The 27,257-nt window shown below is 42.9% G+C and overlaps 2 protein-coding genes across 5 annotated transcripts in view; one reads left to right on the top strand and one right to left on the bottom strand.

The window, feature by feature from the left end:
• The window catches only part of LOC100873002 (galactose mutarotase), a 32,548-nt gene that overhangs the window by 2,114 nt on the left and 3,177 nt on the right, over positions 1–27,257 (top strand). For 2 of the 3 annotated variants that reach the window (XM_086917096.1, XM_086917097.1), the window contains one exon: positions 42–1,144. The exons of the other annotated variant lie outside the window; for it this stretch is intronic. In XM_086917096.1, the coding sequence (XP_086773222.1) occupies positions 42–242 (201 nt within the window). In that variant the 3' untranslated portion in view covers positions 243–1,144. Of the gene's footprint in view, positions 1–41; positions 1,145–27,257 lie in introns of those variants that run through there. 3 annotated transcript variants of the gene reach the window in all.
• On the bottom strand, positions 303–25,564 carry LOC100862980 (fibrillin-3). 2 transcript variants are annotated; one of them, XM_086917094.1, is made up of 42 exons: positions 25,100–25,564; positions 22,523–23,068; positions 13,974–14,056; positions 13,310–13,417; positions 13,085–13,225; positions 12,899–13,001; positions 12,604–12,788; positions 12,282–12,530; positions 12,044–12,199; positions 11,586–11,870; positions 11,347–11,469; positions 11,031–11,279; positions 10,829–10,948; positions 10,522–10,737; positions 10,233–10,432; positions 9,934–10,114; positions 9,509–9,814; positions 9,102–9,443; positions 8,817–8,942; positions 8,398–8,731; positions 8,148–8,314; positions 7,705–8,033; positions 7,199–7,625; positions 6,592–6,945; positions 6,400–6,513; positions 6,166–6,324; positions 5,887–6,101; positions 5,418–5,775; positions 5,187–5,332; positions 5,014–5,122; positions 4,646–4,933; positions 4,140–4,565; positions 3,804–4,052; positions 3,532–3,735; positions 3,348–3,473; positions 3,032–3,271; positions 2,779–2,951; positions 2,494–2,688; positions 2,288–2,392; positions 2,047–2,199; positions 1,758–1,961; positions 303–1,646 (listed from the first exon to the last, which is right to left on the bottom strand). In XM_086917094.1, the coding sequence occupies exons 2-42, from the start codon at positions 22,675–22,677 to the stop codon at positions 1,425–1,427; spliced, it is 8,625 nt and encodes a 2,874-aa protein (XP_086773220.1). In that variant the 5' UTR covers positions 22,678–23,068; positions 25,100–25,564; the 3' UTR covers positions 303–1,424. The 2 variants fall into 2 exon arrangements, with proteins under 2 accessions (XP_086773220.1, XP_012339889.1); XM_012484435.3 differs by having other exon boundaries at positions 22,523–22,917.

Raw genomic sequence — 27,257 nt, 5'->3', positions numbered from 1 at the left:
CCCACGAATCTTCGAAATTTCGAATAATAACACAATTCCAGGTGAAGAATGTAACTGAAAAGGAAATTTGGGGCAAGGATGGTGTACGGTATCAGAGGCACGGTGGATTCATCTTGTCGCCCCAAAATTATCCCGACTCGATCAATATTAAGAATTTTCCCTCTTGCATAATTAATCCTGGCCAGATTTACGTGCACGACATAACGTACAAATTTGGCCTGTTGACAAAGAATGAACAGTAGTAAATAAACGGTGGAAGAGCGATATTAGGATTGATTTAGTTATTGATTGATAAAGAAGAGTGCAGATTTATAATACATATATTTGTGAACCATTGCGTGTCGGGTGAAGTAGTCTTTTCGTAATCCACACCGATTGTACAAAATTATCCGTCATAGTCTCTATTCACATATGCCACATAAGAACGACGCGATTCATTAATCGCTCAATTAAGGGCTATTAATTAAATTGTACAATGTTTTATCGGATCGATTAACGTTAATTTTCTTATATAATTCTCTTTTCATTATCTTGAAAGGCACTTCGTGGAACGAGGAGGTGGATACGAGGAGAAGATATGGATGTTTATGATTTAGATTTTAAAGAAATATCAAATTTTTATTTGACGATATTAGTCTCGTTTAAGATATATATCCATAATATCTCCACGCATTCCTATTCGTACCGATTCGTTTTATCTTCTAGTACATATAAAGCTATGTTTGTATATGTATACATTTCGTTCACTTAGGTTTAAAAAATAGAAAAGTTCGTTTCGTTTTTTTTTTTTTTTTTTGTACATCCCTAAAAAGTGTTATTTCTACGTGTGTAATAACATGTTATTGCGGGCAGTTAAAGAAAAATTAAGGCAGTGATTCTAAAGAATAGTTTCGTATTTTCATCTGTCTTGTCTTTTTTTTATTTTTTTTTTTTTCCATTTATTTATTTATTTATATATATATATTTTTTTTTATTATTTTTTTCGTAAAATATTCTTATGCCGTTACTTCGACCGTTATGTATCGAACTTTTGTAAAAAATATACACATGTATATCTATCATAAAGAGAGAGAGAGAGAGAGAGAGAGAGAGAGAGAGAGAGAGAGAGAAGAAAAACGAATAAAAATGTAAAACGAGTAAAGCAGAGGCAGTGTTAAAGATTTATTATTTTACATAGCAACATAGTGAGAAGGATAATTATTTGGCAGTGAGACGACGTAAGTCAAGGCTGTGTGAATGAACACATAAATTTCAAAGCGTTTTTTCTAATTCGTGAGAATGGAATCGTGCCTATATAGTATAATAATAATACTCAGCCCGGCAATCTCTCGCCTTTCCAATCGCCTTTCGTTTCGGTGTTCACTTCGTGGAAATTGACTAAAAAAAAGAACCGAAACGTCGAGCAACGTCGATTTCCCTAAGAATTACTCGGTCACTATTAAGTGTACTCTGAAGGTGAGAGGCCTTTCCCAGACCTCGTTTTCCTCGCTTATACCGTTTCGCGGACGTCCATGTATCATCAACCGGAATTGGCCGGGTTCCTTCAATCGATTGCGGAAGTGGAGGGCTGAAATTCCGTGCTCGTTCACGATCTCGAAATGATTGTCGTCGTTCCCCTTGATTATCGTGTATTCCATGTTCTCGTCCTGTGATAAATTATAATCTGTCTGTTTAATTCTTAGAATTAAAGACGAAGGAAACATTTTGATCGAGCGAAAAAAAAAAAAAAAAAAAAGAAATTAAAAATGCGAACGAACCTTGACAGCCGGTTGTAATTTGATGATTCTCATTCGATGCCTGGTCTGTCGAAGGCTGATCTTGAGGATATACTCTTCGCCATGATGGTGCCTCTTTGCTGATCTGACGAACCGTCTCTTCATGATTTCGTGCCTTCGCGCGATCAATTCCCGATCCATTGATTTCGTTCGCAAATACCTTCTGTGCCTTCCTTTCCCGTTAACCTTTGGAAAATAATTTTTTTTATTGATCCCAATTGTTGACGACATCAGAATGACCCGATTCGGGAACTAATCTAAGTAAGATCACCTTGCAAGAAAAGCAGCCTTCCGTCGATATTGTCTTGTCGTCCGCAGGCGGTATATGATACGGATCCGGATTTATCACGAAAGTTGGTGCACTGCTGATGTCTTCGCCAAAGTGTCCTTGCGACAGTGGATTAATCGTGGATAAACAGTGACCCTGATCGTTGGAAATTAAAAAGAAAAGAAATATTGAAGTATTACTGCTTTTCTCCCCTCCCCTCGTGTATGGAACATCGATGACGAACCTGTCCAATTCGTTGATACCCGGTAGGACATCCACAGATGAAACCATTTGCCCCGTTAGGGGTGCAGCCAAAGGCGCAAGGGCTTCCGATGCATCCAGCGCTCACCTGTGAAGTGCGTTTTCACATTTTTTCTTTTTTTTTTTTTTCTTTTAAACATCTTTTAAGCAGCAATCATCGATTGATCTCGTTGAAATGGTAGCCCTTACCTGAACGCAAATTTGCAAATTACCGTCGAACTGGTAACCATCCGGGCAGCCACATTTGTAACTGCCAATGGTGTTGATGCAAGTGTTGTCCCCGCACGGGGACGTATTGCACTCGTTCTCATCGATGCACTGGTTGTAATAAAGATGTTGAACGAATCCTTCTGGACATCCGCAACGATAGCTTCCCATAAAGTTCTGAAATTCGTTAACGAATTTATGAATTAAGAGGAGAGGAGAGAATTTTAGACGGAGGATCGAGTAGAAAAAATTTGCTCGATTCATTACCTGGCAACCGTGCTCGCAAGTGCTATCATCGGCACACTCGTTCTGATCGATGCAAAATCTTCCAGACTGGTCAAGCTTGAACCCTCTGGGACAGATACACCGGAAACTGCCGAGCGTATTGATGCAGGTGCCCGGTTTTGGACAGGTTCCAGGCTGGTCGCACTCGTTTATGTCTAGAAACGAGTAGCGTAGATTCAAATAACAGAGAAATTAAAGAACGAACATAATTAATCAACATTGCGTCGCGACGAACCGTGACAAGCGTCTCCGTCTTGCGTGTAACCCTCTTGGCAACCGCAAGTGTAGCTTCCTTGAGTGTTGATGCAATTCTGTTGGCACAGATGATTCCCTGTCGCGCATTCGTCCAGATCTCTGCAGCTGACTCCATCGGGGTTCAAAATGAAACCGGCTGGACAGGAACAGATGAAACTTCCTTCCGTGTTCTGACAATTGAACTTGCACGGCTTTGGCGTTACCTCGCACTCGTTTATATCTGAAATTCGATACGTTTCATCCGGATTCCAACTATGATCGATATCGTTCCAACAAGCTTGTTGCTCGATACTTGCCAACGCATTGGGTCCCAGACTTATCCGCCTTATATCCTTTATTGCAGACGCATCTATAAGAACCCAGAGTATTGATGCACAATCCGTTTTTGCACAGGTCAGGAATAGTTCTGCATTCGTCGATGTCTGAAAAGGAATTTTTACGATGAAGAGTTATTTTAAAAATATATATATATTCACGCACCTTGACCATCCACGGAGAAACCTTTGTCCAAGCATAGCTCGTTGTAATTGTCAGAGTCTTTCGTGGGGCAAATCTCACACTGGGGTCCCCAAGCCGCGCCCATAGTGCAGCAGCAATCCGCTTTCGTCACCGTCTTCAGATCGGAGGTTCTTGCGGTGCACCTGCCACCGATCGTTTGCAGGAAACAGTAACCCATCCTACGGTCTAAAAACGTACAATACCATGAACCTAGTTTTCGTCGAGTATCTCAATATCTATTTCTTAATTCATACCTATGCAAGATTTTCCATCCGGACTCTGCTCGAAGCCGTCGTAGCAAAGGCACTGATAACTACCCTCCACGTTCACGCATTGACCATTTCGGCACAAACCTGAATTAATCGCGCATTCGTCGACGTCTTTGCACTCGTCGGTCATGCCGATCTGTTGGTATCCAGGTGGACAGATGCACATGAAGGAACCGATAAGATTCTTGCATTGATACTTGCAATTGTTGGCCGGGGTCGCACACTCGTCCACGTCTGGAACAATAATAATCGATCGTGGTTGAAAATAATTGCAGAAAAGCTTTGTCTTCCAAATAATAATTCTGGAAGGAGAGAAGAGACCTATGCAATGTCTCGCGTCCGGGGCCAAAGTGTAGCCGTAGGGGCAGATGCATCTGAAGGAGCCAGGGGCGTTATGGCATCGGAAGGCGCATTGGTTGCCCAGCTCCAGACACTCGTTCACGTCCTCGCAGACTTGGTTCACGCCCGGGGTGAATCCTTCGTTGCACGAACACTCGAAGCCCCCTTCGATGTTGGTGCACGTCCCGTTCCCGCATATGTTTTGCTGGGACAGGCACTCGTTGTTGTCCACGCAACGTCTGCCGCTCGCGTCCAGCATGTAGCCGGAGGGGCACTCGCATCGGAAGGAGCCATCCGTGTTTATGCACTCGCCACCTGCGCAAGCGTCCGGCATGAAGAGGCACTCGTTCAAGTCGATCCCCGTGTCGTCCCTGCCTGCTCCCTCGGGGCACAATCTTTTGAATTCCTCTGGAAGGAGAAAGGGTAACGGAAGAACGGTCGAAAGTATTTTTTCCTTTCTCGTCGCGGATGAAAGTATCTTTAATTACCGCTATCCTCCGGAGGGCATTGTTCGCAGTACTTGCCCCATGCCTTGCCCATGGTGCAACAACAGTGTTTCTTCGTCATCGCGCCCGTTCTGGGAAAGGAGCATCGTCCTCTCAGGTGGCCCACGTATCGGTCGTAGCACAGATCCTCCCTGACGTCGATGCACCTCATCGAATTCGGCTTGTCGCTCAATCTGTACCCGACGGGGCATTCGCAGATCACCCCACCCTCCGTGTTGATGCACCGTCCATTCTCGCAGATTTCTTCGCTCGTCACGCACTCGTCCACGTCTGATTCGCAAATTTCCATCCGTTGATTGTACGAATTTGTCGTTTATTATCGTCGTACGGTTTTTTTTTTTTTTACTCACCCACGCACTTCTTTCTCGTGTGATCCAACTCGTAACCAAGTGGACAAGTGCATATGTAAGATCCCATTAAGTTCTGACACTTTCCTGGCGATGGGCAGAGGCCCGGAATCTAAACACGATCGTTTTAAATTTTTTTAATTTTTTAAATCTTCGAGACATATCTTGTTACTTACTTCGTGACACTCGTCGATGTCTCTGCAGTGCTGGCCATCTTGAGCCAGCACGTAGCCATCGGCGCATTCACAGTTGAAGGCTCCGATAGTGTTTCGACACCTGCCGTTGCGACAGAGGAAGGGCATAATCCTGCACTCGTCGATGTCTGTTTCGCAAAATTCATTTTTTCAAACGCAACGTTTATCGAATTTCCAAAAAAAAAAAAAAAAATGAATTGAAAAGAAGTTTACCCGCGCAATCGTTATTGGGGCTAAGCTTGAATCCTTGATAGCAGATGCACTTGTACGAGCCGAGCGTGTTCACGCAGGTGCCGTTGTTGCAGATATTCGGATTTCTTTGACACTCGTCGATATCCACGCAGTTGTCCCTGTCCCGTGTGAGCGCGAACCCACCGTGGCAGATGCACTGGAAACTGCCTTGCAGGTTGTTGCAGGCGCCATTGTTGCAAATTCCTGGCCGCTCGTAGCACTCGTCGATGTCGACGCAGTCTCGTTGACTCAGCCCCAATTTGTATCCGGCCGGGCAAACGCATTCGAAGTAACCTTGCTTGTTTATGCACTGTGCGTTTCCACTGCACGGATTCGGAATCTGGAACGAGAATTGAACAAACAAACTCTCCGGTGAATAATAACGATCGACGGGTTACAATTATCGAAAGTATTTCTTTTTTTTTTTTCGTCTAGGCTTTTCTCTAATCACCTGTAGACACTCGTTCTCGTCGATGCACTGATGAGAATCCTGATCGTACACGTATCCACGATCGCACTGACACTCGAAACTTCCAGGAGTGTTCATGCAACGGCCGTGAGTGCACATTGTCGGCATGAGAGCGCACTCGTCGATTTCCTCCGTGTGATTCGTTATGGGATTCATTATCTGGCCAGGTACCTGGCCGCAAAGAATTTCGTGCTCCCCTAAAGGGAATCGTGTTAAGAGTTGGATTTCTCTCGTTCGAGAAAAATATTTTCTCGTACTTACGGGTCCTCTCGGCTGGACACTTTTCACAAGGGCTACCCCACGCGGCTCCCATGGAACAACAGCACAACATTTTCGTTTGCGGATGCATCATCGGGTTGAAACATTCGCCCGACTCGTAATTCAGATAGCACGATTCCTTCCTCATGTCGACACATTCCTCTGATATACAAGTTAATACAGTTGAATTTTTACACGAATAATTGCAACGAACTCGCTTGATAAACTTTCACTCACTTCCTCCTGGCATCGCCATGTACCCTTCTGGACACTCGCAGTGATATTTCCCTTGATCGTTGATGCAATGACCCACCCCACATATTTGTGGATGCAAAGCGCATTCGTTCACATCTAAGTGAAAAATTATATGTACAATTACAATTGACGGGATATTTTTCGATTCTAATGGAAAATACTCGATTCGATTACCTATGCAACTGCTTTTGGTGTCGTCCAGAATAAAGCCCTCGTTGCAGGAGCACATGAAACTGCCGAACGTGTTGGTGCAATGCCCGTTCTGACAGATATTCTCGTATTCCTCGCATTCGTTGATATCCTCCAGGATGACGGTCTCCAGATTCGGTCTGTATCCGGAACCACCCGGACACAATTCCTGGAATTCTTTCGTTCCAACTTGGGGACACTCCTCGCAACGATTTCCCCAAGCGTTGCCAATGCTGCAGCAACACGTCGCTTTCGTCACCGAAGAGGCCATGTCAAAGATGCACTGAGGCCTTCCGGTACCGTGTTCGAAACCGACGAAGCAGAACGATTCTCGTCTGTCTGTAATGGAAACAATTTTCAAAGTTTCAGAATTTCCTCTTAAAAACTTTAAAAATTGAAATTTTTGAAAAGGATGAGCCTGTATTCTTCCAATCAAGTTTCAAATTTCAAAATTTCCTCTTAAAGACTTGAAAAGACTTTCGTGGCAAATTTAGAATCTTTAAAAATCGAACTGTTTGAAAGGAAGTTGAATTTTTGAAAAGGATGCCTCTCGAAGAAATTTAGTATTTTATCACAAGAAAGGATAACGCACCGACGCAGGCGTTTCCAGCTTCGACCAACTCGTAATAAGGCGGACACTTGCATATGTATTTCCCCTGAGTATTCACACACGTGCCGTACTGGCACGATTGAGGATTCTCGCATTCGTCGATATCCGTGCAATTTCCACCCGAGCCGTCCAACTTGTATCCCTCGTGGCACTCGCAACGAAACATGCCGAATATATTCTCGCATCGGCCGAACACGCACAAATTGCTGAACATCTCGCACTCGTTTATATCCACGCATGTCTGCTCGTTATTCTCGTCAGGGTGCATGAAGCCCATCTCGCACTCGCATCGAAACGATCCGGGATAATTTAGGCAGTGGCCATTTTCGCAAAGAGTGTTGTCGTTGGCGCATTCGTCGATATCCTTGCAAGTGTAGCCATCCCCTCTGAACCCGGCGTCGCAGTCGCACTGTGAACAGTGTGTTACAACAGGATATCGAAATATTTCAGTTTAATTTTATCGTTAATTTCGCTCGCCTAGTTCTCACCTTGAAAGACCCCTCCGTATTGATGCACTGCGCGTTAGAGTCGCATCCTCCATTGTTGGTGAGGCACTCGTTGATGTCTCTACACTCGACGCCGTTCCCTACGAAACCCTCGTGGCAGGTGCACTCGTACGAGCCTTGGGTGTTCTGGCACTCCGCGAATTCGCTGCAGGAGTAGACGTTTAAAAGGCACTCGTCGTCGTCGGTGCATCCCGGTCCCTGGTCCGGTTTCACCGAATAACCTTCCTCGCAACGACAATTGTACGACCCAATCGTGTTGTAGCATTCGCCGTAGCCGCATATATTGGGCTGCGCGTTGCACTCGTCGATGTCTGCGACAAATCAGAATAATTTCCCGGAATTTTCACGGAACTAAGTTTTTTTTTTTTTCCAAGCTCTTGGATTTTTAAACGAGAGATTTTTATCGAGATCTCGATCGCTTTTACCTATGCAGGACGCCCCGTCCTTTCCGGGTATCAATCCATCGGTGCAGGTGCATATGTAGCCACCTTCTATGTTGGTGCATTTCCCTCCATTGCAAATTCGTGGATTCTCTTTGCATTCGTCCACGTCCACGCACGATCTGCCGTCGAGATTCAACGCGAACCCGATGCTGTTTCGATAAAACAAGGAGAAGAATTCGGCTATCAAAGTTTCATCGATCTTACGACCATCCACAAGATGTTTGACGTATACCTGCAAGAACAGGAGAAGCTGCCAGGCGTGTTGAGACAAACGTCCTCGCAGCCACCGTTATTGGTCGCGCATTCGTTTATATCCTCGCAGTGGGACTTTAGTCCAGTTTGTTGATAACCATCGTCGCATATGCATTGATAAGTGCCCATCATGTTCTCACAGACACCGTTCGAGCAAATTCCGCTTGTTCTCGAACACTCGTCTATGTCCTTGCACGACTGCTTGTCAGGGCCTAGCTCGTGGCCGGGTGGGCATTGACACTTGAAGCTGCCCTCCGTGTTGATGCAACTGCCCCCTCGGCACAATCCTGGTGTCTCCTCGCATTCGTTTATGTCTGAAATTCAAAGTGGATGACGATTTCTTCTTTCTTTCTTCTTCGACATGTTCGTAACGACGAATCAGGAATGGTTAAAACGTACCCATGCAAATTTTCATTATATCGTGGCCGAGATATCCAGGATTGCAATCACACTGGAAATTGCCAGGTGTGTTTCTGCAGGTTCCGTTCCCGCACACTCCGCGCATGATCTCGCATTCGTCGATGTCTGTGCAAAGAAGAACCAAGTTCAGACATTGTCCACCGCGAAAAATTCAAATTTAACCATCGACTTGTCGATTCGATCGAACAACGAATAAAAAATACGATTCGAACCGAAGATTCGATTCGATACTGGAGAATTTGAAACGGAGAAAAATGGGCTCACCGTTACATTTAATCCCATGTTCGTCCAACGCGAAGCCCTGGTTGCACTTGCAGCTGAAACTTCCAACGGTGTTCTTGCATCTTCCGTTCAAGCACATCCCTGGAAACTCGATGCACTCGTTCACGTCTTGCTTATCCGTGAAACCGCCCCCCCTTGGACACAGTTCCTTGTGCGCGTGGGTCCCCGGCTTCGGACACGCTTCGCATCTCTCGCTGCCCCACGCACGGCCCACGGAACAACAGCACAGACTCTTGGAAAATTGGCCCTCGATTGGATTCGTGCACTGGCCGTGTCTATAATCCAGGTAACAAGTCTCCTGCCTCGTGTCTATGCACGTGATATCTGTGCAAGAAGATTAATAGTTGAAAGAAAATTAAAATCCTTGACTCTTTTGATGGTTCACTCACGCGTGGCGTCTAAAGTCAATCCGGGGGGACACTCGCAGCGATAGGATCCATCGGTGTTGACGCACGTGCCGCCACCTTTGCATATGTCGCTGTTCAACTCGCACTCGTTCACGTCCACGCAATCTTTTCCGCCGAATTTCGCGTAACCTTTGGTGCACTCGCAGATGGAGTGGTCGCAGAGCTCGCAGGGGCTTCCCCAGGCGACACCCACCGAGCAGCAGCATTCCGACTTTAACGCCAATCTTGGCAGATTGTACTCGCATCGACCGTCTATCATCTTGGTCCAGCAGGAGCCTCTCCTGTTGTCTGGAAGAAATTTGTCGATGAAAGAGACTTATTACGAAAAAAAAGGAAAGAACGTAGCTGTTCGATCTCCAAACAGCATCTTTTCGAGATTGTGTAACTCGTCGTTTGATTGTTCATACCCATGCAAATGTGGCCTGTGTGGTCGAGGATGTATCCGGGTGAACACTCGCACTCGTAGGATCCCAGAGTATCTATACAGATTCCGTTCAAGCACACATCCGGTCCAAGCTCCTCGCACTCGTCGATATCCTCGCACATGTGGTTCTGCGTGTTGAATCGCATCCCGCTCGGGCAAATACACTGCACGAACGTTTAAACGTCTCGATTGGTCACGGCCAATTGTGCATCCTCCAAGTTTAGGGGCTTAGATCTAATCTAGGAAGACGTGTCGATTCGACACGCGAGGTGGTTTACTTGCCTGGAAACTGCCAGGGGTGTTTCGACACTGGCCACCGCTGCACAACGACTGCTCCAATTCGCACTCGTTTATGTCGCTGCATATCTTCCCTGTTGCGTCAACCTCGTACCCGCTGTCGCAGATGCAACGATAGGTGCCCATGAGATTCTCGCAGCCACCGTTCACGCAAATGTTTGGATTCTGCGCACACTCGTTGATATCTTCGTTTCAAAGAAAAATTAGAACATTACAAAACAGAGAATTTATCGACTTTGAGGAATTGACTTTTTTTCTTTTTATCAATTTTTACCATCTCCGCTGTAAGTCATTCCAGCACCGTGCGGGCACAAAGCGTCGAACTCGTTGGTGTTTGGAAGTGGACAGGGTTGACAGGGGGTACCCCAGCCCATGGGCTGTCCCAGTATTACCGTGCAACAGCAACAGCTCGACTTTGTCACTGCCGTCGACGTGGGATTCGAGCATTGGCCGTCTCTGTACTGGGAGTAACACAGATCCCTCCTTGTCTCTGATGACGATTCGAATCGTTTCCACTCGTTCGATTTACTCGTCGAAAATTTAATAAAAGGGGGAAGTATATGGATAGTTTGGATACGCACCTAGGCAAGATCGTCCATCCGGTCCCAAATTAAATCCAGGATTGCACTCGCATCGAAAGCTACCAGGGGTGTTGATGCACCGGCCATTTTGGCACGGTGCGCTCAGACACTCGTCTATGTCTAACGATCAACAAACGTTTGCTTTTCTAATACCAAACATGGTGAAAACGATAAATAAAGAAATGAAAGAAACGACACACACCTATGCAGTGGCTCTGGTCGGGTCCAATCCGGAAGCCGGAGTCGCAGACGCATTTGAAGGAGCCCTCCATGTTCACGCACTTTCCGTTCTCGCACATCCCGCTCGTGGAACACTCGTCCATGTCCACGCAAAACGTGTTGTCTCTCGAGGGAGTGAATCCAGGTTGGCAAATGCAGTGGTACGAGCCCGGTGTGTTCTCGCATCGGCCGTTCAAACAGATTCTCGGATTCTCGGCGCATTCGTTGATATCTATCCATCGACGTACGTCAAAAATTAATTTTTTAATTAACGCAGGAGAAAAAGAATCCGCTCTTACCTATGCAGGTATTCTTTGTGGGAGACAAAACGTAGCCATCGTTGCACTTGCACTTGAACGAGCCGTTCATGTTGATGCAGTGCCCGTTGTTGCACATTCCCGTGTCCTGGCATTCATCGTGATCTGTATATATGTATAAAAAAAATTTGAAAAAAAAAAAAAAATAGTCGAAATAGTTTTCGAAAATCGAAATTTTTCTTTTTTTTTTTTTTTTTTCTCTTCTACGAAATTACACTTACCCGTGCAATATCTGCCTTCACCAGACACGACGAATCCCGGGGGGCACTGACACGAGAAGCTTCCCTCGTAATTTCGACAAGTACCGCCCTGGCAATATCCCAACAGGCACTCGTCGATATCCTCGCATCTGTTTCCCTTCTTGGTGAATCCGTTGTAACAGTCGCACTCGTATCCGTCCTTGGTGTCTATGCACTTCCCGTTTCCGCATATGTCCGGCCTCAACGCGCACTCGTTTATCTCGGTGATCGGTTGCAGTTGTTGCAAGCAAAGCCTGTTGTAATCGTCTATAATTGAGTAATAACACGGATCCCGTTACTCCCCGTTTCCTATTACCATTATCTCCAGTTTTCTGGGTGAACTTTAGTTTTCGTTCCACATTTAAGCGTTTTATTACGTTTCTCACTCAAGCATGGTAGTTTCGTAATCGTTTTCTCGCATTTTTTGCCGTTCTACATACCACTTCCGGGATTCGGGCAGATGTAACACTCGTCGCCCCATCCGCGTCCCATGTTCTTCCCGCAGCAGCAATCTTTCTTGCTCAGCCTCATTGCCAAACGATTTTTGCACTGGCCGTTTCTGTTCACGGACGTGTAACAGAGGCCCTGCCTTCCATCTAAATTTAAGTAATTTCTCGAGTAATTGCGCGCGTCCCTTTTTTTTTTTTTCCAAGCGATATCTACTCGCTATTTGCTTACCTATACAGAATCTTCGATCTTGGCTCTGGATAAATCCTGGATTGCAAAGGCAATAGTAACCACCGTTCGTGTTGATGCATCGGCCGTCCGTGCAAATTCCTTCCTCCTGGCACTCGTCTTTGTCCTTGCAAGAGTTTGTCTCGGGATCTCTGGCCTGGCCGTCGGGACACTCGCAAGTGAAGGAGCCCGGAGTGTTGACGCATTTTCCACCCTCGCATAAACCCGGTATCGCTTCGCACTCGTTGATGTCTGATCAATTAATATCGAGTAGAAAATTTTTACAATTTTCGACCGATTCTTCCTGGATAATATTGTCGCTTACCAACGCACTGGCCTTGGTTAGTTTTCAAGTGGCCCAGCTCGCAGTCGAGCCTCGCGGGACACCTTTCGCAGGGATGGCCCCAGCCCTTGCCCACGGTGGCGCAGCACAACTGCCGCGTGCACACGACACCCTGAAGATTCGCCAAGCACTGGCCGTTCTTCACTTTCGTGTAACACGGCCCGGTTCTGAGAAAAGAAACAACCGCCTAATTTCAATGATTGGTCGACAATTAATAAACGTATAAACGACAACTGTGCGTGAAAGAAAAAGAGAAATATTTACGGAAATTGCATACCTGTAATCTGTTTCGCATCGTCTTCCAGTGTATCCGTAGATACAAGCGCAACGATCCGGACCGATACATCTCCCTTGGTTCAAGCACGGTTCTCGACAGATTGCTGTGTTAAACAACAGACGATACGTGGAATTATATTGAAACTAGGAGGAGGAATTAGCTAGAATATAAGTTTCGACCACTCACGCTCGTTGCAAAATTCGCCCTGATATCCGCTCCGACACTGACACTTGCCATCAACGCAGTTGCCATTTATGCAGTGCACCCTGCATCTACCAGACTCGCCCCTGTCCAACGCGTTACTACCAGTTTCATACGTGGGCGTAGCTACAACGAGAAGTATATTGCTTTAGAAGGTAATTTTCACAAAACGGTGGTGTCGAGATACATTGAATCGACAACTGGCCCCACCTTTGGTTTGACCGCTGGTGCAGGACGAAGCCACGGTGCCACCCTCGCACAAGCAAATGTTCGGCCTTATGCATCTGCCCAGCGGGCCGCATCTTCTCACGCATATAGCTAAAAGAGATTCGCATATTTCTGTACGTATTCCACATCCCCTTTATCCTCCCTTACTACATTTCCATCGATAAATTTCTACATTCTTGTATCCCACGCTCGCTTCGAGTCGAGCAAGAGATGTTTTACAACCTCTTCCCTTATTCTACATTTCTATCGTAAATTTCTATATTCTCTTTCTTATATTCCCACGAATTCACGCTCCCATCGAGCAAGAGATATTTTACAACATCTTCCCCGATCCGATTATTATTTATAAAAGAATTTCGCCGCGTCTCAACCGTGTCACGAGCCATCGTGAAGACGATACGATCAACAGGAAGCGTGTAACGGGCCATTAAAGTAATTTTCGATCGGTCGTGTCGCACCACCCATTTGTGTGAGTTGCGCAACGCAATTATTCGTCGCGAACGCCCGCTTCTCCTCTCGAACCGTTTCGATAATGAACGCTAAAATTGAATGCATCCGAGGCTCGTGAGATCACGTCCAATTACGGGTGGGCACGATTATGATCGAGCCTCGGATTCTCCAGTCTTCTCGCTCAATGTATACTTACGAATTACGCAGAGACCGGTCTCGGGCTTCTTCGTCCAGCCGGGGCAACAGTAATTCTTGTATCTTGACCTGCACACGTTCGGCCTGGAAAATTAAACGAGCTTATGTCGCTTGATTATGATTGGTGGTGAAAGGCTCTTTCCTCGCTCCTATCTTTCTTAAGATGCAATTCTTTTCCCCGATCCTTTTCTTACATTCACGAGGCGAAAAATATATTTTAGAACTCACTTTCTTCTTTCTTTTTATACAGCGAAGGATAAACAACGTGGCTGGTTCAGATGGCAAGATCCGAGTTATTTCGATTATAATTGTGTGCACCGCGTCTAATCTAAAAGTCGATCTATGCGATCACAAGAAGAGAGAGAAAAAATAGGCGCACGACGATCGACGAATCGTTTTTTCCAGCCGAGATATAACCTGGGACTGGGAACCTCTTTCAGCGTCTCCTCCCGTTCTTTTTTTTTTTTTTTTCTTTTTCTTCCTTTTACACGAGATGATCTCATCGATCGAAGCTGTCGTCACGATCGGATAAAACCGCGAAACGGGCAGCCACGCGCAAAAAAGAAAAGGGGGTCGTGTTTACAGGCGTGTAAATACGCCGACGCGAAGCGAGCCGCGGCGCCGAGGCGCGTAAGTGGAAGTACTCAGAGGCTCGGCTATAGCAGCTGACGTTAATTACGGCCGGCTCGATGTGAATGGCCGCCTTGTTCCGAGGTGGCACACCGCGTTCTCTTCCCATTCTTTCTTTTACGCGGCGTTGCGTGCATGCCGAACGCGTGCCGCGACACCGTGTTACCGGCGCTCCGCTCCGTTTGCACGCCTCGCTCGCTCCCGCAAAAATCGCGTTTCCGTCTTCTGATAGCGTCGCCGCGACCTCGTTTGAACGCCTTATCGCCGGAATCGCGCGAAATTCACTTTGCCTTTGTTGCTTCCCCGTTCTTTTTTTTTCTTCTAATCTCTTTTCTACTGCTCCTGCATCCACCAGATTTTCTGATTTTCTTTTCGTGCGCGAAATTGTGGAATTTTTTCTTTTTTTTGTACGAGAAAGAATTTTTTGGATAATTCGACGATGTTCCGTGCAAATTTGTATCTGTATAGTTGAAAAAGAGGCAGGTAAAAATATCTCACGACGATTCACGATACGTTTGAAATATTTGATGATCCGAAACATTCTCGCCTATCGTGTAATTTTCACCTGATCAACGATCATATGTAATTAATTGGAACGATAAAAATCGATCATCGAGAGTCTTTCTTGCTCTTCCTTTTTAATGTCTAATTAATAGATAAGAATATAGGATTGAGTTTAAATTTTAAGTTATTTCCTAGATGATAAATTGGATAATAAATTCGTTCGTTTAAATTTAATTCAAAAGTAGTAGAATGTTTCGTTTTCCCTCTTTGATATCTTTCCAACCATGGGATATCCCCTTCGTCAAATCGTAATTTCATAAAGGAAGTAACGAGCTCAACTCTCTTTCCCGGCCAATTTTTAAATGTAAAACAACCCCGCAATACCACGAATCGCTCGTAAAACATCGATCAAACTTCATCGAAGTACAGGCTTCGATTGAATCATTCCAATCAACGGAGCAAAACGTGCGTAGGAATAAAACGAGAGAATAAAAAGAATTACCCTCGTTGTAACCTAACCTCCGACAAGCGGTCCACGGCATCGCTTTAATTCGTAAAATGGTTTCGCGGTAACAATGCGCTCCTCGTTGCGCGTGCTCGGCTCGCCAGTAATCCAATAAACCAACTGCGCAAACCCTGATGCGTGTCTAAACAGGCTGTGCGCGGTGGGTGTGGGTTTAAAAGTTCAATTGGAAAGTGCAGTTTAAATGGATATGAAACGATCGTTGGAACGATCTCTCGGGATTACGGTCCATTAGAATTAAACGCGATCAAAACGCGACCGTGTATCCGTTTAAGGTCGTGTTGTACGCGCACATCATAAGAAGAGGAATGAAAGAAAAAAAAAAAGCCATGGACGTTTAGGAATTAGGTGAAACAAGCAAGGGGGGAGGGCATTATTTACGATCTTTCTAAACAACAACGGGAGATTAAAGGAGCTTATCGAGGGCAGAGTCGTGGTTATTACGAAACCAATATGGGATAATATCAACGTGGTTATGATATAGAAATTTATCGTCTCGCCTATTATCCCCTGCCTGTGCGATAATTAGAAGAAGGAGTTTTCATCCAGATGAAGGAGACCTCTCTCTCTCTCTCTCTCTCGTTACGGGGCTTCAATTGTGGCAATTGACATCTCTCAAGAGAGAATCCTATTCCTGGGATCAGTTGAAAATGTCAACTGAAAATTCACTGACGGAAATTATTACACTTGTTACTCGTTCGAATTAAAATTCTATCGCAACATTTGTAACGCTTTCTTTCCTTCTTGCACAAACTATTTCCACTTAAGGAGGCGCATGTAATGATCCTCTCGATGGCAATTATGACGCTATGAGCGCGTAACGAAAATTTGAAGGGGTTGGACTCGGGTCCAAATATAGGATTGCAGGGGATGGGATCATGGCATAATTATTCAGCCGATTGGAGTCGTGAGTGGGCCTTTACGTAACGCAACGCGGGAGGAAGTGAAAGAGGAACCGTGTTGGAGGGAGGAAAAGTGGCTGAAATCTTGGTTGCTGCATACCGACACGTTTAAGTTACAAATCTTGGCGGCGAATTGTCCGCCAATTAGGATCGATTCGGGGAACGGGGTCGGGCGTAAGTTGGATTCGACGAAGTCGCAATTCGACCATGTTGGCTTCATGATGCGATGTCAGCTCGAAAGTTGCTCCGGGCTGAATGGATAAAGCCCGACACGCGTGAGAATGGCGAGCGATGAATCAGCCTTCATCGGTTTCCTGGGATGTTAATGATGATAATAATAAAGTTGGACGCGACGGTACGAATAAATAATGCATGAAAGTAAATTTGAAAGTTGATTCTGACATAACGAGTTTTGTAATGATTAAGAAGAAACGTTGACACGTATGTTTACTTCTTTTTTTTTTTCTTTTTCCTTTTCTTTAATTCGGGAATAATTGGAAAGAATTATTATATAAGAAATTTCGATATTAGGAGGAAAAGGTATCTTATCGATCTGTTTCTTTTAATAAATTTGTAGAAATATGTAGAAGTAAATAATAGTTTCTTTTTTTTTTTTTTTTTGGAAAATTTACGTAACAACGTGATATCTAAATAATTCAAATTTTTATTATATCATTTATATTTCGCGAGTCGGTAAATTTCTTACGAGTTCTTGTTCAACGAAGAATTATTTAATAAAGACGAAAGTAAGTCGGTAATAATATTCATTGAAGACAGGAAATAATGTTGAAATAATGAAGTAATGAATCCGTCACTGAGGAATGTTGTTAAATCCATCCATGGTGGGCAGAGAGACGATAAGAAAGGGAGCTGGAATCGTTTTCTTCTCGCCTTGGCCACTTCGCGAATCAAGTTCGAATTAATTCCTCTTCCGAATTGCAATTTCCCGTAGAGGAAGAAATATCCTTTAAAAACTTTCCCGAGCACTTCGATCGATCACTCTGCGATGTATCAATAAAGAAGAGAGAGAAACCGCATCGATAAAAAGAGCAAAGAGTCAAATCTCGGTGGTGACACGTCATCAAATGCCCGCAAATTCCCGATATTCAATTACGAATTTCGCGCAATCCGTCACAGTCTATTAACATCGAAGCATCGTCTTCGAATCTATTGAACGGAGATTAAAAGGGGCGGGAACCGGGTCAAGCTTTAAACAGTTTGTCGAAACGTCACGCGTAACTCGGTCGGCTTTATTAATTCGCTCCAGAACATTGTTATCGTCTCGTTTGAAGAAGTACAACCGATAAATGACAAAGTTCATCGATTGTAGGGCACGAGTTATCTATCCGCCCGATTACGCACGCCTCCAACCAGGCATCCTTCTCTTTCTGTACCCATCGTGATTTTTCTCTTCGAGGAATCATCGCGCACTGTTGCAACGAGAATAAAAGGAAAAAGAAAAAAAGTATCGTTTCTTTCTTCTCGCCGATAATTTCCATTTTCGAATCGTGGAAATATAGAAGAGTAATCTTTATCATTTTCAATACACGATAAATCGATGATTGAAACTAGGGATCGAATCAAAGTCGAATGCAACGTATCGTCATCATCATCATCATCATCATCATCATCATTATCATCATCATCCGATCGGCGGAACGCCCTTCTTTCTTCTCTAATTGACCGCTTCGAGATGCACTTCAGTTCCGTGGAATGATAATCGATGCGACGGTATTAATGACGCAGTTGAGCGTCAATGGTCAAAAGCGGAGGTACGTGAAACGTGGCTCTAATTGGCCGTGACAGGATACCGGCTAATGCGTCTTTATTAATGAAAAAGTTGACCAAGCGTGACGCTCGGAAAGACCGGCGATTCGCTCGATTTTCGGCGGCCTTCCCTCTCAAGGTCGATCGTCCACCGATCAACGTCCAACCACGCGAATTTGCTCGCTCGATTCAAACGAGTGATTCGACGTGAATCGTTCCGTTCTCGACCGATCGTTCAAGTCTCGAAATAATATAATTTTCTAATAACTTGGTCGCGACGAATCTCGATCGATTTGTCCCAAATTCGTTCAATTATTCGCCGCAATTATAAATATACACTTACGAATGTGATATCGATTCTTGGCGCGAGATAAAATCTATTCTAAATTTATTTTATCGAATTTATGGTGAATTTCGTCGTGAAATCGGCGGGAAATTCGAACGTCGCGACAATGAGAAAATTTTTTTTCTCGCGGAACGGCAACAACCTCATTCATCGTGAAACCACCGATGCGGATTGACGTTATCGCCTTGGCTAATGTCCCGTATTAAGTGAAATCACGAGACCCGTCCGTTTATTCCGATTTTACTTATTTCCCCGCATCCGAGAGAAGATCCACCGGCTGGCGACGCCGGCAGAGATCCCGTGCGGTGCCACTATCGCGTGCAACGAGCTGCCAAGAATCTTTTACCGTAACAAACTAGTTCCTCTGCTCCCAGCGCTATACGATACCCTCGCTAATGTCCAATACTTTTCCGCAGGGGCCTGGCTAATACCGTCACTTGTGGAGGCTTTTGTATAATGAACCGTCACCATCTCCTCTCTCTCTCTCTCTCTCTCTCTCTCTCTCTCTCTCTCTCTCTCTCTCTCTCTCTCTCTGTCTCTCTATTCGCGCCAGCATTCCGATCAACGATCGATACCTTCCTTTTTTCGTGCCTCCCGTTTCTTCTAAGGCGGGATCGTGTATCGAGGAATCAGGAAGACGTCCCATTTTTCAATAACGCGTTCAGAATCATCGCGGTTGACGCGGTGTTGCTCCTTTGGAAGATCGAGAAAGAATTTTGTCGATAAAATTATTCCACGCGTTCAATCATTCGTACGTTGATCAATTACGGTTTCACTCGCGCAATATAAATCTTACGAATTAATTTCTCGGATCGATTCAATTTTATTTTAAATATTGTAGATAAAGTAGATAAAAATTTCAGGAATTTCTTTTTTCCTGATGGATATCGTAATTTTATGAAGTTCGAAGGGATTCGAGGAACGTTGATTCGATTCGGCACAATGCTTGGCAATACTGTACAAATTAAAATAATAATAATAATAATAATAATAATAATAATAATAATGATAAATAAAAAGGAGAAAAAACAAGGAGAAAAGTAATCGGGACGATTCACTGGTTATATCGACAAATTTTGCGAAATCGCAGATTTTGTCAGATCCAAAGGAGCGCAGCGTCGCGACGAAACGCCGGCGATAACTCCTCTAATTAGGTTATCTACGCGTTACGTTACGCATTCGCGGTTCAATCCCCATTTTTCATCTCCTTTTTCCCCCAACCCTCTTCCTCGCACCATCGTAGGCAAGGTTTCGTGCGCTCGAGCGATTTCTCGCGTTCCGCGGCAATTCCAACCGAATCCAAATAGATGATGGACCATTATTATCCATCCATTAGGGCCAATTGACCGTGGAGTTTCTCAAGGCGGAAACACTTTTCACGGATCCGCCTGGGAACGCGTCTCACGTCACCAAATGATTTAACAAGTTGGAATCTCAAAAGTTGGGACGACGTCAATTTTTCAACAATTGGCGAAATTCAATTCGTTCGGAAGGAACTGAGTAATTCGGAAGGGAAGAACGTTTTTTTTTTTTTTTTTTTTTTTTTTTTTTCATCTTTTACAGAATCCGATTTTTGCTCGGATGTCATTGCTCGGATATATTTTACGATCCAGACGCGTGGAATCGTTTCGAAGTGAAAAAGAGGCTTCGAATTAAGTCTGGAACTCTGGAGTCGAATAATAAATTTTAGGCCTTGGTCGTTTATGTCTGAGACTATATTTTTTATCGCTCTTATAGACTGGTAGATCCACTTTAATCCGCTTTGCGCTTGGGGATCGTACACATTTGTTAAATAAATTGGAGGTGACAATTTTTTCTTTCCTTCTTTTTTCTTTTCGTGTATAATTAAGTTTGAGAAGTGTAAAGTTCTAAACGGAACGTAGGGGCCTTAAATTAGAATCTTTTTTTCTTTTCTTATTTTTCTACTCTTATATTGTGCGTATTTCTTTTCCCTTTACGATTAAATTTCCCAATTCTCGATTTCTATATGAAAATTTTTTATCTAATTTTTGAATATATTTGTTACCTTTTGAAAAGAAACTCAAGAAACTTCTTTCGATTAAACTTCATAGAATGTTTTTTTTTTTTTTTTATCTAGATAGAAAATTCGAAGTGATTAATTTCAATCATTTCTTTTTTTTTTTTGTTCGAAGCAATTAGTCAACGAGGTCAACAACCATATTTCGAGCGTTCATAATTGCGCAATTACATGCACGCTTGCCACGTTTTATTTCGGGATTGCATCAAGATTGACCGTTGCATCGATTGATAACGAGCCGCAGTGCGACCTTTATCACGTTATACGTACATTTTCTAAGTTTCGATTCGCCTCTTTGAAGAATCGAACGTGATCTTTGCACTTTCCTTGATCTCGGGGTGATATTTTCAATTTTAAAAAAAAAAAAAAAAAAAAAGAAAGAATCATTACTGATGAACTATCGCGCATTATCATTCCCGCAAATTTGCAAAGTAAATTTAAATATCCAGAATAGAATAGAAATTAATTTAAACGAATCTATGAATAATTCATGGAATAATTTACTTTAGAGAAGAATGAAGAATTAAACATTTTATATAGCGAAATCTATCTGGAATGTTTTTCAACGGGTACGAATGTTCCGAGTGAATAGAATGAGACATGGGAGAACGTGATAAACATTACGTTCGAACTAAGAGGCGCGACATTACGTAATTCGAATGAAAAAAGAAACTAGAGCAGAAAGTTCCTTGCTGGAACGATTTCATTACGCGTTCCTGTCCCCCTCCCTCCTCTCCTCCCCCCCCCTCCCTACCGGCAAGTAAAAATAGAAACGAGCTGAAAACAGCTTTATCACTGGTATTCCCACGTCTGGAACTCGAGGACCTGTCAAACATCCTACCACTTACCGCGTGAGGAGAGAGAATTCGATCACCAATCTGCTCCAACTTCTTCAACAATCCGTGACATCATATTCCTCTCGATATTCCTTTCCATATTTTTTTCACGTGAAAATGATCTCTTGCGTGAAACCCTCCTCCTTTTTTCTTTTTTTAATTCGTGATATTTTTTTCTCGGAAATGCCAAGAATTATTGGAAGAATAAATTATTTCTCTTTTCAATTTATACCCATTCAATTTAATTCTGTACAAATTAACAATCGGCGATCGGGAAATTTTATTCTTAATGATAATAATTATTCGATAAATACAGTTTTTAATTATTTTTATTTTACATTCAACGCGAACGCGAAATTTGTTCGTACGTTGTACGCAAAAATCGTACCAGCAACAACCTCGAAGCAAACGATCAGAGAGAAGAAGGGAAAAGAAAAAAAAAAGAAAAAGAAGAGGAAAGTAAAAATATCGAATGTCCTAAAATTTCAAAGAAAACATCCTCGCGGTAATCACACCTCGCTTCATCCCTCTAAAATTACTGTCCCGCGATATCGAGAGATCGAACGATATCTCGGCTCGAAAAATGGGCGCAGATTGGCCGGTTCGCGTTTCAGCGATGATCTGCGTGCAATCTGGCCCTGGATTATAGTTACGTTGTTCCGCGAATTATTATTTACAATAATATTTTTTATAACTCAATTTTGGAACGCGCAAGATGTAAAATCCCTTGAAAAGGAATAATAAACTTCACAACTTTCTTAACTAAACTTATACACGTTTCTTACGTGTGTTCAATAAATAAGTAATTAAATTCTTCCTGATCCACACTTTTAATCCGAAATATCGGACACAGCCACGTATATTGAACAACATATTGATAAATTCAAAGAGAGATACATCCAATCGTATATATTTCATATCGAGGATTCAATTCCTGTTGAATCAACATGAAGAGGTGGAGGGGGAAGAAATATTAATTACCTGGATAATAACTGGATACTCACCCAAGAGGCGGGACCGATTGCAGAGTATTATCCAGATCCTGCGCCGGGCTGGTAGTATATCGTTGTCCCGTGCTCGTCACTCCCCTGGCAACGATCAGGAGCCAGATGGCAAGGATGAACGCCATTTCGTTCGTCATTTTGGCGGGCGGCATCATCGATTCACGTCTCGTCGAACGAGAAAACTGTCCAGCAGCGGGATTTCCGTCGCGTGTTACTCGTACGCTCGTCTCATGATCAATCGACGATCACACGCGGATAAACGAAGTCTCGATCTCTCTTTCTCTCTCTCTCTCTCTGAACGATTTCAACGCCGGATCGCGATCGATACCACGATCGGTTCCACGATCATGGTTCTCGATCGACTGGATGCTCGGTAATCTGACGCGCACGGGATTCTGTAATAGAAGCGTCTCCGTTCCAGAGGAGAGATTCTCTGAACTCGATTCGTCGGGGATCTTTGGGGTGAAAATGATCTCTTGCGTGAAATCCTCCTCCTCCTCCTCCTTTTTTTTCTTTCTTTTTTTTTTTAATTTGTGATATTTTTTTCTAAGAAATGTCAAGAAGAACCGTTGGAATTGTTAGGGATTCGATTTGTTAATAGTGGTATACTTGTAAATAATTTGTGATACCCTTATCTTTGCTATTATATCAATGATTCTATTTGCAAATGTTACATTATAGGTATAGTAGACACGTGTAGACGCGCGAAATCTTTTTAAATTCTCTTTGTAAATTTGTCCGTATTCTCAAGGGAACGGTTAACGATTATGGAAAATGAACGAATCTTTGTAATCGATTGTGCATCCAAATTTTTTAGTATATATATATATGGATCATAAATCTTCCTTTTTTATTTTTAAATCGAAGATTTCCTTTTCAAGTCGAACGAATCATTGAAATTGTCGGTAATTGTTATTTTATTTGCAAATAATTCGACAAGTATCGCGGTATGCGTGGATTTCGAAATAAAAAAAAAACTCGAAGGCACTCGTTGGAAGTTCCTTAAATGGTAAAAATATTACCGCGTAGAGTTTATCGTTAAGTAACGCGTGAGATTAAAGAACAGTCACGTTTATGGAAATTATGTTTAGTTTACGATTGCCCGTTTCGCGAGAAGAGCGAAAATCACGCCACGTAAACCGAGGGAAGAGACAATGAGCGATAATTGTCGCGATTCAGAGCTGGCTATGACGCCTTTCCGGAAGCACCAAATTAGTACGATGAGATAGATGCAACTATCTTTTGATATAAATATTCACAATAGCTGTTCCCTCGTTCGAACGAACAGACTGGAACTATGAAGTTTCCAGCCCATTCATCGTTGCTGCACTCGATCGGCAGAATCGAAATTATGAACGAATCGAAGAGTTGGAAAAATCATCCCTTCCCCTTTTTCCAATCTTCGTACCTTCGTCGCGTCTGTTCTTTATTATATTAAGGCTATTATAAACGAAAGTAGTAAGTCGAAAAAAGTATCGTCTCTCCATGATATAATGTAATTATCATTGAAACAAACGCGTTGTCCAATCATCACCGATTCAATATCCATTTTCGAATATTTCCAATTTTATTCCCGAATGGAAAACCGGTTCAAAGATTCAAATGCACGTACGAATTAAAATTCCATATCTAAGGAAACCAGTTCACGGTGTAGGGAAAAATTACGAGTTAACGATTTAGCACGATTTATCATCGTTAGTTGGCCAGAAGGCGAACTAGAAAATTTCCAACTAGAATTCCACGCGGCGGCCGCCATCCATTTATTTAATCGAGATCTCGTTCTATCCGTCTCGAGTCGCCCTTTCCTCGCCATGGAAGAAAAAAAAAAAGAAAGAAAGAAAAACAAAAGAAAAAAAGGGCGGAGGGGGGAGGGAGAAAAGAAAAGTGGAATCAACACAACACGTTCCTCGGAAATTCGCCAAGATAGAGATACACGCACTCCCGCTTTCACTCGTTATCATAACGTAAAAGCGGACCGAGCAGAGGCTATCATTAAAGTTCCATAACTCGGCTTGGTATGCTCGTGCAAAACTCGTGTAAAAAGAGATCGGTCTGGTTCGCACGTTCTATTACGGAGCAGGATTGATAAACGCGTCTAATTAATCGTTTATTTGCACGAGAAATGCGGAATACGCGGACAATTTCCACCATCAATTCTCATTTAAGCAATTAGTCATTATTCTTGGTTGTTGCGTTAACGAAACGAACGAGGAACGATCTGTTGCGAGTTCTTAATTCGAACGCGCGAGATTCTAAGATTTCTCTATCTTTTGATTAAAAATTAGATGATCGTTATCGGTATGGGACGAATATTTTTAGCGAAGATTTTTTTTATTAAAAGATTTTTCGAATCGAGAAAACTTTTATTTATGGAGAAAAATTTTTCTCATTACGTAGAGCTTTTCGATATAAGCAGTTTGATGCTAGATACTCTTCTCCGACTGTAGTAACCTGAAGATAACAATTACGAAATAGCGAAACAGTGTCATAAAATAGATCAAGAAACTTCCAATAATCGTGCCATTCTAACATTCTTGATCGCGAGCTCTCTAATTAATCTTATCTTATCGCCCATACCTGTCAACGAAACCATCAACATTACTTCACCAACGAAATTGACCATAAAACTTCGATTCCAGCCTCATCCATGTGCCTTCTCTCTCTAATCAATATTGAATCACCAATTCTGAATCACCTTTCACTGTTCGACAGGAAAAAGAAAAAAAAAAAGGAAATGTCAATTTAACCCGTCCCTTGCCAATTCACCAATTCGTCCAAAAACCAATACTCGGATCCAAATACTCGTTAAAATATAAAAATACTCGCGAACGATATTCACGATATTCGATATTGTTGAATCTTTCTCGGGAGGAAAATTCTTTCTCGAAAGAAAAATTTGCTCGCGATAACGATAAAAATGTTCGAATGCACTTGTTCGCGGATTGTTGCACGCCGTTTCCGCGGACTCGAAGTCGGATAGAGAAGCCGAACGAGAGGAAAGGAGCCCCGAAAAGATGCGGCGACGGGACTCGACGCGAGACTGGAGCAGCAGATTGTGAACGAGCCGCGGCGAGAGAAGGCTCATCCGGAGAGAAGAGGCTCTCTTCCCTCGTCTTCTCGTCTCTCCTTCCCTCCACGAGTCCTTTCCCTCCTCGCCCTGCTCGCGGCCGCGTCCAGCTGACGGCCCAACAGAAGAACACAAGAGATGAGTTCGGTCCCACCCTGTCGTCTCCTCTTCTTTCCTCTGTTTTCTTCTTTTTTCTTTTTTATTCTTTCTTTCTTTCTTTCTTTACAAAATTTTGTAAACACTTACACACCCGTCTTCGCTTCGAATATTCAAATATTTCGCGCTTCACACGTGCCACTTTCCATATTTGGAAATACACGGTTGTATATATTCTTCCATTTGAGAGTGTCATTTTTCTCGAAGCGTGGGAAACGGGAGGAATTAAGTGTTTAAACTTCGTCGAAAAAAAAAGAAAGATAGATTGTAATTTTAATTCGCGTGCAATTGAGAAATATTCAAAGTTTTGGATTTAAAAGGGGATTTAAAAAAGGTTTTTTTTGGTTGGGCATAGAAAGGGGATTGAATGGAGATGGAACGGCTTTTATTTTTGGGATTGGATGACGAGGTTACATGGGTGTCGTGCCATCAATTGGATTTTGGAAAGAGGTCGTTGGCTTTGGGTATATCGTCTTTTGAGACGCGGAAGTTAAATGTTTTCTTTCTTTTTTTTTTGCTTGGGGATGTTGTGATGTTTCGAAATTGAATTTCTTCGACGAGAAGAAGAAAAGAAGATTAGAGAGGGGGACGGGATGGAAAGGATCTTGGAAACAGAGAAGTTGTCAAAGGAAATTATTTTAATATAATTTAGTTTTTGAAGAAATAATATATAATGAAGTATCTTGAATTTGATTTCTTTGAGGGAAGAGCTTGATGATTTTTGGATCTTAATATTTTTCTTGCTTTCAAAAGAATAATACGAAGAATTTAAAAGTTTTCCAAATTTATTTATTTCTAAAAAAAAAAAAAAAAAAAAAGAACGAGAAAGATGCAGATTTTAAAATTTAATCGTCGTAACGAAGATAAAGTCTTGGTTTAAAGATATAACAAGTTTTTAATGAATATAATACGTACATTTAAAAGATTAAGAGTATTTTAATTAAAGAAAACTTTCGCAACGAAGTATGTATGAACGTTATCAAGTTCGGGCTTCGATTGAGAAACGCGAACGACATTGGCCTCTGCGTTCTGAACCAATAAGCATATTAAGAAGCCATCGTTTCCGGTCACTTCGATTAAAAACAACCATTGTCAGTCGACCATTCGTTCGTGATATTCAGGCCGGAAAAAAAGAAGAATCAAATAAGATGGAGCAGAGTCTATTTTTAGCTCAAAAAAATTTGAAAATCCATTGCATCTGCAATTATCGATAAATATCTCTTTTTTTCTTCTTCTAATAAATGTATGTATATATAAAAAAGAAATCCAATATTTCAAACATACTCGTTCTCGAAGACGTATCGTTCTTTTTTATTGTCATTACGTAATTCTGTTTAGAATTATATGCGGGTGGCGGCAATAACAATGAGATGCATGTTTTCCTTGACACTGAGGTTAAAAGTTAACCTCAAGAAGATGAAACATAGCTTCCTTATTTTACTCGTTACGACATTCCCCATTTGTAAACTTGCGATTGGTAGCGTTTTAATACAGCACGTTTTAAATGCATCG

This window comes from Apis florea, unplaced genomic scaffold (assembly GCF_048593485.1).
Source record: "Apis florea isolate Af1SG1 unplaced genomic scaffold, ASM4859348v1 contig_3811_pilon, whole genome shotgun sequence".
NCBI lineage: Eukaryota > Metazoa > Arthropoda > Insecta > Hymenoptera > Apidae > Apis > Apis florea.
This window is presented reverse-complemented; position numbering and strand designations above follow the sequence as displayed.